The sequence below is a fragment of the Carcharodon carcharias genome, chromosome 20 (genome assembly GCF_017639515.1).
Source record: "Carcharodon carcharias isolate sCarCar2 chromosome 20, sCarCar2.pri, whole genome shotgun sequence".
NCBI classification, from domain to species: Eukaryota; Metazoa; Chordata; class Chondrichthyes; order Lamniformes; family Lamnidae; genus Carcharodon; species Carcharodon carcharias.
In genome coordinates, this window is record NC_054486.1 from 81,921,937 (window position 1) to 81,934,798 (window position 12,862).

The 12,862-nt window shown below is 40.9% G+C and overlaps 1 protein-coding gene across 2 annotated transcripts in view; it reads right to left on the minus strand.

The window, feature by feature from the left end:
• Positions 1 to 12,862, minus strand: part of LOC121292202 (TOG array regulator of axonemal microtubules protein 1) — a 150,366-nt gene that overhangs the window by 42,148 nt on the left and 95,356 nt on the right. For both annotated transcript variants that reach the window (XM_041213879.1, XM_041213880.1), the window contains exons 8-9: positions 7,463 to 7,645; positions 243 to 341 (exon numbers count right to left, since the gene is read on the minus strand). In XM_041213879.1, the coding sequence (XP_041069813.1) occupies positions 243 to 341; positions 7,463 to 7,645 (282 nt within the window). The remainder of the gene's footprint in view (positions 1 to 242; positions 342 to 7,462; positions 7,646 to 12,862) is intronic.

Genomic DNA, 12,862 nt, shown 5'->3' on the forward strand with positions numbered 1-12,862 from the left:
CAATGCATGTCAATAGACCAACATCAATTTTGAGTTATAAATAACAGCACAAAAAAAAACCCAGTACCAAAGGATGAACTACTTTTCATAGAATTATAGCATTTAATTATTAATAATATGGACAGTCTTGTAGAGCTCTGACAGTTCTATGCAACATGGCATTTTTATTGAATAGAAGTCAGAGATTTTTCATCTGGGTGCATGGAGAACATGAAGGAAAAACAACTGCTCAATAAACCTACCTTTTCCTACAATAACTACAGAGTCCTCAGAGAACCCATTTCCAGAACTTGTATCGTAGTTGTTCATCTGCTGCGTACTGAAAGTAGATCCTGTCAGTCCTAAAACAGTTATTAACTGGTTAAAAAATTTGAAAGCAATAACTTGCACATTGTGCATTTTATAGCTGTAGGATGTTCAAAAGGACTTCACAGCAATGAATTATAGTCAGTGTTTTAATGAAGGGAAGCACAGCAGCCATAAGTTTCACCATTTCCTAAAGTTTTCATCTGTAAACATGAATAAAAGCAGGGTTTCCGGCTAAGCAGCATAATGCAGGTCCCACAACTCTCATACTGAGATTAGGGGGGTAGTGGCTGCGATTGGAGGTGTGTTGTGGTGGGGTGGGGGCAGTTGTGGGCAGAGGGGGAAATAGGGGAGAGAAGCCTCTTTATTTATTATGGCAGTTTTGATTGGTAGCTTACCCAACCAATCCTTGACAGAGTGTGCCGGGAAAGGGCAGAGACTTGTTGGGCCAGGTTTTGCAGCGGAAGTGTTGGGGGAGGGGGGTGTGGGTGGTGGTGGCTGATGGCAAATTGTCTACTGCGCTCACTCTCATTACCCCTCAAGCTGACCACAACTTCAAACGGACATGCACAGATTAACACAGAAATTTGGAAGTTGCGGTCTGTCAGTCAGGGCTCCACCACAGACTGTGCTTTGGAAGAGGTCCAAAGCTGTCTATCAATGAAATCAGTGAGAATTTTCAACTTTCCCACTCTCACGTCGCCATTTGAAACCCTATCAACAAGTTACACCATGTTCAGTCAAGCATGTTTGGATTTTTAGCAATGGTTAATAAAATTTGATGAACAATAGAACTGACTCTAAAAAAAATTGTGGATTTCTGTTAAATTATTAATTAGTAGATTTAAGCTAAAATGGCTTAAAAATATTTAAAGTTTTTTTCAGATATTTTACCTTCTACCTTCAGCCCATATATATGTCCTAATCCTAAATTCCATCTATGTAAAAATTTTATTAAGTGCTATTTTATTTTAGTGCTTTTTGTGTCTGTGAAAATCCATTAATGTGATTGGCTACTTGGACAGCCTGATGACATTGTTGCTGCTCCCTGATGGGAATTGCCAGGGAAGAACACTGCATGTCGATAGAGGTGAAATTCTTGCCAGAGATCACCTGATCTCTCAGCAAGACTTACGTTGAGGTTAGTGGCAAGTGCCCTTCCTTCATCACTGACTGCAAACTCTGGAACAATAAGTCCTTGACTTCCCTTCACTCTCTCTCTCTACGTAAAGACATGAGTTTAGAACAGTCAGACTGAAAGGAGTAGAGAATTCATTTTTTTAAGTTAGACAGTCAACGGTACTGACTAGCATAGCAAGATAGGCTTATGTTAAGGGTACATTATTTCAGATTTTACAAGGAGTGAAAGGAAATAGATAAAGCTAGATATTAAAATACAATTTTGTTAATTCATGTATTTTCCACAAATAAGTCAATTTGTTGCTTTACATTTGATTTTGTTCCACTGGAGGGTTTACTAGGTTGCTATCCAGAAGATAAGACAGACACACATCTGAAATCACACCATGTATTAGAACCATACCTTCAAGAACTATATTTTCTTTTAAAATTTGGAAGGACATTGCATTATTGGGACACTTGGGAACTGACCGGGGATTTTTTTTAAAAAAGGATCATAAGTTCACCTTGGACTGTGAGCAAACGTGCCTTTTCCAAGAAATCACATGGCCTCAGCTAAATGATTCACATGGCAATTGTGGAATAAAGTTATTTGTTTATTTGAATTGCCACCACTTTAATTAATGGAAAACAAAACTGCTTTACAGGCAAAGGCTCTAGTGATTTACTGGAAATTCCTTGACAGAGATGAGCTACGTTTTGAACTTGCTTTTTTGAACCTAATTGGGAATAAACTGAGAAGGGGAAAGCCGCTCAGCTCGTGCTCTCCTTGCCTTGCCTGAAATACAGTGTGGTTATCAGTATCCTCATCTTATTGGAACTTGTGTGTTTGGAAACCCAAGACGCTGAGATGAGAGGCACTGATCCAGCTCTATTCTCCACGATGCTGAAACTCATTGGTGAGAGCCTCCAGACATCTACTGGAACTAGCAGTTCATCTTCACATGAGGGAACACCAGATCGATAGCATTAAAATCATGTGAACTTTATCCTTTTTGTAAAGTTTTTTCTTCAACCACACAACTCTGCAGAAGCCCTACTTGTTTGTCATATGTTTCTGTGTTTGTGTGCACATGCAGGGAAATTTTAAAAGGGATAGATAGTTACATTTACAGATTACAAATTGTATCTTAACCAGCTCTTGCAACTTGTTTCAAAAAAGAAGTTTTGTTTCATAATAAATCAATCGTTCGGAGTTTATTGAAAGAAGTCTGGTTCAAGTCTCTTATTCTGGGTCTAACAGTAGCGAAGGTAAATAACTGGCCATTTTGGTGAATGAATTAAACATTTAAACTAATGGTGCGACCTGTGGAGTAGTGGGGCAAGATAAAGCGCGCACGCTTTCCAACCCGGTCATAGCACATGAAAGAAATTTCCTCACGTGGACGAGATTTTCATCCGATTAGATTTTTGGCAGTAAAGATATTGGGAATTTTCTGCTCCTGCCAATGGCAGGAATTGTGGCAGGCGGGGGCACTAAATTTGGCATGATGGAAAATGTCAGTTTCACGCTGGCAGGATATCAGTTGGAATCTTGTTCTCCCAACTTTGATGCTGGGTTGAAGATGGGTCGGGTTTCCCGCTGAGCCCTGTCAGGAACCATGCCTTCATCTCATGAATGATCATTAAAAGACAAACTCACCAGAATTACTTACCTCCTCCAAATTAAATGCCCTGCCAGTGGATAATTAGGACGGTATGTTTCCTGACTGTTTATAAGTGGCATGCGGCTGACGAACTTTGTTTCATCAATGACTTCAAGGTATGTAAGCACTGTTTTTGCCTACCTGCAAGATTTCGGGTGCCTGTATCACAAGCTGCGCCAAGGATGTAGGAGGTAATACCAGCAAGGGCATGGGGAAAGGTTGTGGAACAGTGGCAGGGAGTGTGGGGCTGGGCGGGGGGGCGTGGGGAGACAGGGGCAAGACTCGGGAGTGGCCAAGGGACAGAATGGAGTTCTGAAAGGTTGTTTTGGGCAAGAGCTTTAAGACAGTCCAAGGACGAGTCCAAGTCTGTCCTGAGGTTGTGCGGGCCATGTTAGAGGGCTCTGCATGGATCTACGCATGTTTTGGCCCTGGTCTAGGGTGGGGAAAACCTATCTGTGCCAGGGACAGTTGTGCACAGTATGGTATGCAGGGCGTGGTCAGTCATTTTAGGATTTTGGTCCTCTAGGTTAATCTAATGGTACTGTGAGGCAGATGGCAAGGTCAGGGGAGGCACCTGTATCCTGTAACTTGTTAGCTGAAAAGTCATGGGAGAGTATGGTCCCATGGTGGGGTGGAGTGTCCCGGAAAGTCAGGGTGCATGTGGCCTTGAGAAGGGGAGGGGTGAAGTTGACAAAGTTTCATCAGGAGGAGCGCACACCTCTGACAGTCTAGCAGACATTTCAAATTGGAACTAACTGCTCTGTGTCATGCATGGAAGAGTGGGGACTAAGAAAGCAATAATGTTCAGCCTTAAAAGCAGAGATGAAATTATGTTGCAGGAAGGCATGAAAGGCTATGGTGCTCGACGATGAATATAACTTTAACCAAAACTTCAGTTATAAAATATGTGCCATTGCAAAATGCATTTGGGTGAAAAGGCTGCAACCTTGGTCATGACAAATACTTACAAACCACAGACTTCAGTGCAACAGCATCAGGATAATCATTAACTTTGATGAACAATTCCCATGAGGTCACATATTGTCTGCCAAAGATGCAAAGGTTACGTGTCTTGTCCAGCTTTCATTTGGATATGGAAAGTGCATTTTGTTCATGTTGAAAATGCTGACATGAAAATAAAGATGATTCATTGTGATAAGATTGAATCAGACGTAATAAAAACGAGGAACAAGATGGGAGATAATGTAGGGGGTTCACGTTGTACCCTTGAATGAACATGGGAACTTGCATCACATTGAATGGCCATTCAATATCTCAGACTTGGAGAGGGATAATTATAAAACATATTTACAATAATACAGGTTATGTACAATGAACGAACACCTGTGCCACCATTGTGCATTCAAGGCTTCTTAATTTTCCTACTGCTATGTTTAGGTGCAGCCCTGACATCTGCAGCAAGGTGGAGGCTGCCTGCTATATCCACTTGTTTGAGAATACTTTGGCAGGAGTCCTCTGGAGGCCCAAGATTGTGAAGGCCCTGGCCTGCTAAGGGTCCCCTGCTCTGGGGCAGGTGCACCCTCCTTGCCCTGACCTGCTGAAATTGATGGGGTCACAGGCAGGCGGGATTTGGAGCAGCTGGACACCCTATGGGTGCCCGAGGGCCCCTCCTGGACTCTTCAAGAAGAGGCGGCACGTGGACGTCGGTTGAGGTGCTCCACCCCCTCTCCCTAGTCGCTGCTGGAATGTGCCCATGCCTAGAGTGATGATGTGCAGGTCCAAGTGCAAATCCACCAGAAGCTGCTGGACCTGGATTGCTAAGGCAGCCGCCACCCTTCCCATGGAGACTTTGATGCATTCACATGCTGGAGCCAAGACATCAGATAAGAATATAGATGGACTCTTCTATCCTTCATTCCAGTCTAGTCTGCCCGATGTTCCTCTACCTGTCTTTTCATCTGCAATATTTCTCTCAGGGCTGATTGCAGAGGCTCAGATTCAGCAGGGGCCTGGTATCTAGCAGTCCTCTGAGTGTTGGAGACCTTGGCTGTCACCGCCTCTGCCTGCTGTGGACACTTTTTCGTGAGGTGATCACTAGATTGTTACCCCCAAGCCACTCCAGAATAAAGATCCACCGAGGTGCATGTATCTGTGCTGGTGAAGGGTGCAGGTGAACGCAGAGATAGGTTTTCAACAGATGTTTTCTGTCTCCTCATCTGAGATGCTCTGGGGACTGGGGCTGAAGCGCTTGCTGTAACTCTTCTGCCACCTTTTCTGGGTAATGGCTGGGAGAGAGAGAGAGAGAGATAATTAGAGATTGATTAGGCAGGCTTCTACACTACAGGTCACTCACAGTGATTATCCACGTGTGACAGAGGTATACCAGATGCGCCCTCACTGGCTTGATGAGGGAGGTCAATCTCACCTTTCATGGAGGAGCGATCCCTATCCTCTCCAGCAAGCTCTGCTGCATGCTCCTCATGGGAGGAGAATGCCTTGAGCTATGGGGTACCCCCTCCAGTCTTGGCTCTTTCCCATCGATTGTGGATGATCTTGTCCCACATAAAGGCAGATGGATTGAATGGGCATTTCAGAAGCATGCATGTCTGTTGTGTGTGCTGAGTCTTTCCCAATAAGGGATCAATGCACTGTTTGGGCAGGATCTTACATGAGATGGCGATTTCAAAGTGGTTGGCAGTCATGCAGTGCTGAAGTCTCTGGCTGGTAGTGTGTGACATCCCAATGGACTGCCTGATGCTCTTATGAGTGAGAGAGTTTGGAGTGTGTCAAAGTTTCATTTAGCCTGGCAGAGCTCATCAGATCATTTGTTACCTGTACTGCAAGCCGGTCGTTTTTTGAGTGGCATGGGTGCTGACCTAATTGGCAACCCCCTCTCAGGCCAGGTGTGGTCAGGTGAGAGGACCTCCTGCTCCCATCCATTGGAAAGAGGACCACCTGTCTTTCATGGATGGGAATCCCCAGGGAGGCCTCGCTGAACCGTGGAGCTGAGGGATTGTTTTATGTTTGATTGCCATGGTAATGCAGACGTTCAGACATGTGGTCTGAAGTATGTGAATGTCTGTCCAGATGCCGTTCAAATACAGCGTCAGAACCTTCAACCCCATGAGGCAATGGTGAGTTGGACGAATCAATGCCCAGCCTGTCCCACCACAAGATTCAATTAGCTCCTTGTTGGTGCATAATAAATCGGCTAAAAAGCGGAAAATTGGGTGTGAAAATTTGCCTCAACACCCAGTGGGAATCATGCCGACTTTTCCGCCTGCCAATGCAATTAGTCTCTAGAATTGAAAATTCCGCTCATCATATGGGACTTATGATCTGCTTATGGGAGTGACTGGTGACACTGAACTCAGTAGAATATCTTGTGCGTACCCGACAAAGTTTCAAATTTACAGATTTTAAAGAGTAAAGATAACCTTCAGGAACATGACATTCTTTAAGAGATGAAATTAAATTAAATTGCTGAGAGTAAGCAGAAATTGATTTGATACCTCATTTATAGCAACAGTATTGAAATTGAGTGAATAGTCTTAATGAGATGTTTTAACATAAAACAAGTTGTAATCCAAAATTATGCCCATCTTTGAAGTGATCTTTAGCATAGGCAGTTTTAATTTCATGAAATCAGCTACTATTCCTTCCAAAGAAAAAGTCAACATGACTTATTTTCAAGGTAGTATTTTTGCACCATCTACAATGTTTATATAGAATTCTAAAGCATTTTCAATAGGAAAGGTTTATATTTCTTCTGAATTGAATTCATCCATAAATTACGTTATTCATCAATCCATTTAGCTTCATCGACTTTACAATTTCATCTGTGATCTGCAGTATCCCGATATACAAATATTTAGAACACAATAAAACCTTCATATAACTGTACAACTTTGACTTGATGTGACCACAATTCAGCCTCTAATCGCAGCGGATGTCTTTGCAATAGATATCTCATTACGTTTTGAAAAGCAGATTTAAATTTTCAAAATGGACAATTACTTGGGTAATACAATACTAATTCAGGATGTCACTAAATGGCTAGTTTCACACAACACATCATCACAGTTTAAGATGGATGTTAAACAGTTCCCAGGAATTGCTCCCAGAATCCAAAGTGCACACACATAACAATAATATTGTAAATAATATTGTGAAAACATTGTGAATGGTATTGTTAAAGCAAAGACTGTCATTTTTAGTTAATAATAATACTCATGTATAAAAAGTGTTAATTAACTATTCCAATTACTGACAGCCATTTAGTAAATAAAAATACTACTTGTGCTATATATGGCTAAGTGAGAAGATACTTATGTATCAATAATGTACATAACAAATTAAGCATCTGTTGATCAATAGGAAGAATATCCTTTACAAATAACTATACTGACCTCTTGCGGATTTATTACTAGTTATATTTTTTTGATGCTCTTTGGATTGAAATTTAGAGAGTGAGCTAGAGTGAGATACTTCAATTTGTTTCTCCTCTTCAGAATCTGGGATTCCATTTCCATAAGTCATGCGTTGGCCAACAATACTCACATCAGAGGTTGTTTTATCACGGAAAGTTACTCCTGTTATTTAAAAAAAAGCAATTAACATGGGCATTGTTTTTAAATTGTTTTCACTACTAGGGTCTTTTCTCCTTTTTTACAAATATCATGCAACATTCCATGGTAATGATGCAACATATACACAACCCTCTCAGGGTCATGAGATAGTTGCCTATTGTGACCCATCCTTTACTCAAATCTTTTGCTTACACACATTGCAGCTCAGAAGCTAACCATAGGGACACATTATAGGCAAGAACCAACAGGAAGCATTCTGATAACCAGAAGGTTATCAAGTATTAAGAACAATGCTAGAGGTATTACCAAGACTGTGCTCCTGATACTTGTTTAAATTAAAACTTATCGATTTAAGATTTATATTCCTTAACCCCAACAGGCTTATATTTCCTGCTCCATGTGCATGAAATGCAATACAAATTAAATATATTTTTATAAGAAAATAAAAATAGTACAGGTATTGCAAGAAACTGTGGCGGGAGGGGGGAATATCTTGGGTTGCTGGATTTGGTCAGGTCCACTCCCAATTTGTACACCAGAATCTACCAGCTCCTCTGTGGGTGTGGGTCTGCTCTAGGTTGGTTTTTAATACTAGGAAAACTTCAAAAACACATTTAGACAGATTCAGAATAATTTGGTTTCTTCACCACTGTCTATGGTAAAGAAATAAGAAAAGTGGAGTTTGGCTGCGGTTTTGGAAGTGCTTCCCTCAAGAATTAAAACAGTAAAAGCATTTTTCCTCCCTGTCCCCAATAAATTTTTGTTAAATCAACCAATATACCTCATTCTAAAAAATCTCCCCACTGCCTTAAGATGCAATTTACCACTTCATTGCTCTTCAATCTATCTGATCTGCAGTCCATCTCCATGGCACTGTCCTGAATTGCACATTACAATACCTGCATCCACAAATGTAGGCAATTTGGCAAACAGAGGTAACTACAACAGACTTGGAGAACATAGACAGGTTAGTAGAATGAGTTTCCTTTCCAGACATCAGTTTGAATCTACTGCTAAGTCAAGGGGAATCTTCAGGCAGTATCCAGCAACAATGATATCAACAAGCAGGATGAGCAGTCAAGTTGAAGAATTCTCACAAAGACAGCAAACCACGAAATAAATGTGCTGAATTTTTCACTTTTATTTATATTTTTTACAGAAAGTTAAAGAGGTGATTGGAACATACACATGGGATTCGGGTAGAAGGCGAAATATCATTAAGAAACTTTGAAAAAATGTGAATGTTTATCATAACGGTGAAATTTGACATTCCACAAACATAGAACTAGTTTTTCATGGTCAGTGAGATTGTTTAGCAGTAATCGTGAATTTAGTACGCCACTAAAAACGGTGTTATGAGTAGGGGGAATGTTGGGTCATGTGATGGGAATGGAGAAAGATGTGGTTGAAGACAGCTCCCATGATTTCTGTGGTTTATCCCTATGGAAATTACTGATATTGGGTTAAAAGGTTCAGCTTTTTGACTATTAGCGTTTTGGGGTTTGCTCTTACACTCAAAGTACATTTGAAATTTCTGAAGCCGGAGGTAAACTCAATTGGAATGAAACTGGGCCTGGTGCTTTATCGACTGTGGTGTCCGATAGTACAGCTGGTAACAACATGGTGGTTTCCCTCGCTGAATTTAATTCTTTCAGCACACTTGCTGACTTACAGAGCACTATTCTCACTGAATTGCTGGACTCTGTTTGGAACTGCATTCCTCTGTTGCTACTCTACAAGCCACTATTGTTACTCTATAAGCCTGTCGCCTTCTTCAATCAATAGCTGTGGGGTGTTGAACAATCAGTTATTGACTCGAGTGACAGAATTGTGGCTCTGGAGACATGCTGCACCCAGTTGGAAGCCCAAAATATTAAATTGTTGACGAAGGTGGATCATCTGGAGAATCACAGCCAAAGACAAAATTTAAGGATCCTCGGATGCGGACAGGGAAACCCTACAATTTTACTGAGGCACTTCTTTTGGAGGTTTTTGGCAAGGAGATTCGATTCACTTCCAGTAGTGGATCGAGCCCATCGCTCCTTGGTGTTGCAGCCAGAGCATGGCGAGTCCCCAAGGCTGATAATACTAAGACTGCATCACTATAGAGTGAAGGAACAAATTATGTGTCTGTCCAGAGAAAAGGGTTAACTATTCTTCCATGGAAGAAAGATATTCATCTGCCCTGACCTCGGCATGGATCTAGCCTGGTGTTGTGGAGAATACAAATCTTTAAAACTCAACTTCATGAAGCCAGGCTTAAATATGGCTTTCTCCACCCTCCTCGCCTGTGTGTAACTTTCAATGGAGTGAATAGGATTTTCAACACGCTGCAAGAAGCTTCAGCCTTTTTCAAGGACACAATTGTACATTCTCTTAATAAGTCATACCATGCCTTCGCCCAGGACAAAACAGTACTCAATGCTCAATTAGGTAACTATGCGTGATGGTTCGGTTACATGATAAGTTTTGTTATTGGTTATACCAATTTCTTTGTATCTTATGTCCAAACTGCACTAATCGCAGAAGTTTTATATAAACCCTACAGGTATTTATTTTTTACCTTTTACCACATGTGCAATTGAATTCTTGTGAGAGTTGAATCTCCCTTTTATATTCTCCCTCTTTTGTTGAGTACTGTATTACAAAACTGTTGCTTCGGACAGATTCTGCACCTTGTTTAGCATATGCTAAACTTCACAGTACTTCCATTTGCAATATTTGACTGTCTCTTGCTTGAATGTGGGCTGTCTTTTAAAGACACATTGGTAAGATAGGTATGAATAGTACACTAGCTTTGAGGGGTAGCATTCACCTCGTTTGGGGAGGCGATGTAAGCTTTTCTTCCCTATTTTTTCTCCCTTTTATTCTCTCTTTCTCTTTTTCTTGTTCTTTTCCAAACATACATATATACTTTCCTTTTTGTCAGTTTTCAAACATTCTTTGGGTGGATAAACTGGTTCAAAATTATTTAATCCTTTATTTGCAATGGTTAATCTATGGGGGCCATATGTTTTGATTTGTTTTTATTATCATAATGTCCACTAATATTAAGGCCTCAGGGTGGTTGTTCAATCAATTTTATCACCTGGAATGTGAAAGGTTGAAATCACTCAGTTAAAAGAAATAAAGTTCTCTCTCATTTACATCATTTGGAAGTGGGCATTGCCTTCCTGAAGGAAACTCAATTATGTGCATCTGGCCATTTTTAAATGTAGAAGGGTTGGGTTGGGCAGATGTTTCATTCTAACTTTCATAGTAAAGCGACAGGTGCGTCAATTTTAATCAATAGAGGCATTCCCTTTGTTCAGTCTCAGCTTATAGCTGACCCTAATGGCTATGTTATAGTACACTGCAGGCTTTTTAAACAGTCCATTGATCCTAGCTAATGTATATGCACCCAACTGGGATGATCAACGTTTCACTTCAAGTTTCTTATTTTCCACACTTTTTTTAAATTCATTCACGGGATGTGGGCTTCACTGGCTGGGCCAGCATTTATTGCCCATCCCTGGTTGCCCTTGAGAAAGTGATGGTAAATTGATTCAGATTCATATCACTTACTTCTTGGAGGAGGCTTTAACTGTGTTCTTAACCCAAATTTAGATCATTCATCCACACAATCTGTTCCATGATCAAAATTAGCCTCAGCCATCAGTTCTTTTCTCTGTATACATGGATTGGTAGACTCATGGCGTTTTCTATACCCATCAGCAAGGCAATACTCCTTTTTCTCTCCTGTTCACCACACCTATTTGCTTATTGACTATTTTTTCCTTGACAAGAGGCTGCTCACGTGTACTCAGTCTTCTGCATACAATAGTTTTGTGATCTCTGATCATGCTCCTTAGTTTTAGCAATATGATTCCATGACCAACCTGATTCTTCTCCACGATGGCGTCTTGATTTTCTTCTTCTGGCAGACCCAGATTTTACTAAATTCATTTCCTTGCAAATAGATACTTTTTATAGAACTTAATACTACTCTAGATATTTCCTTTGCTACTGTCTGGGAGAGTATGAAGGCTTATCTGTGGGGACAAATAATCTTTCAACTCAACAAATGCAATGCCTCAAAATTGTCCCAACTGATTCACCAAATTTTCTTTGTGGACCAGCAGAACGCTACTGCACCTACCCCAGTATTATACAAACAGTGTCTGGCTCTACAGACTGAATTTGATCTTGTTTCCACTAAACAAACAGAAAAGCTTAGATCACGTGGTACGCTTTATGAGCATGGTGAAAGAACTGGTAGGCTCCTGGCTCACCAGCTTCGCCAGTCTGCTTCCTCTCAACTTAATAGCTGAAATTACCGTTCCAACAGTGTCAACCACCACTTTTATATTCCACTCTTTATACCTCAGATTCCTTTTCAGGTCCTGGTTTATTTCACAATTTTTCTGATAATATGGACATCCCATCGCTAACGTCTGACACTATGAATGCGTTAGAAGTACCCCTTTCCCGAGATGAAATACTAAAGGCAATTAAATCCATGCAAAGTAATAAGGCACCAGGGCCTGATGGATTTCAGATAGAATTTTATAAAAAATTCTTATCACAACTTTCTCCATTATTACTGTCTCTGTTTTCTGAATGCTTCCTCTCTAAAACACTCCTTCCTACCTTGGCATCTTTGTCTATTCTTTTAGAGAGGGATAAGGATCCACTGAATTGCAGTTCATACCGGCCTATTTCCCTCTTAAATGCAGATGTCAAGGTACTAGCTAAAGCCTTAGCTCACCGTCTTGACCCTGTCCTTCCATCTATTACCTCTCCCGACCAGACAGGTTTTATAAAGGGCAGGCAATCCTTCTCTAACTTAAGGTGCCTTTTCAATATTATTTATACACATTCAACTACTCCTCTCCCTGAGTTTCTTTTAACAATGGATGGAGAAAAGGCTTTTGGTAGAGTGGAAAGGGGCTAACTTTTCTTCACTCTTCAAGAATTTGGATTTGGATCCATTTTTATAAAATGGATAAAATTATTGTATTCCTCACCGGTTACTTCAGTACGTTCAAATAATATCCACTCTAAACCCTTCGACCTCTACAGAGGTACTAGACAGGGCTGACCCCTCTCCCCACTACTTTTTGCTATTGAGCCCCTGGCAATTTTACTGCGGACCTGTGGAGATATACAGAGTGTTATACGGGGTGGAGCCGAGCAGAAACTCTCCTTATAGGCTGATGACCTGCTTCTTTACATCTCTGA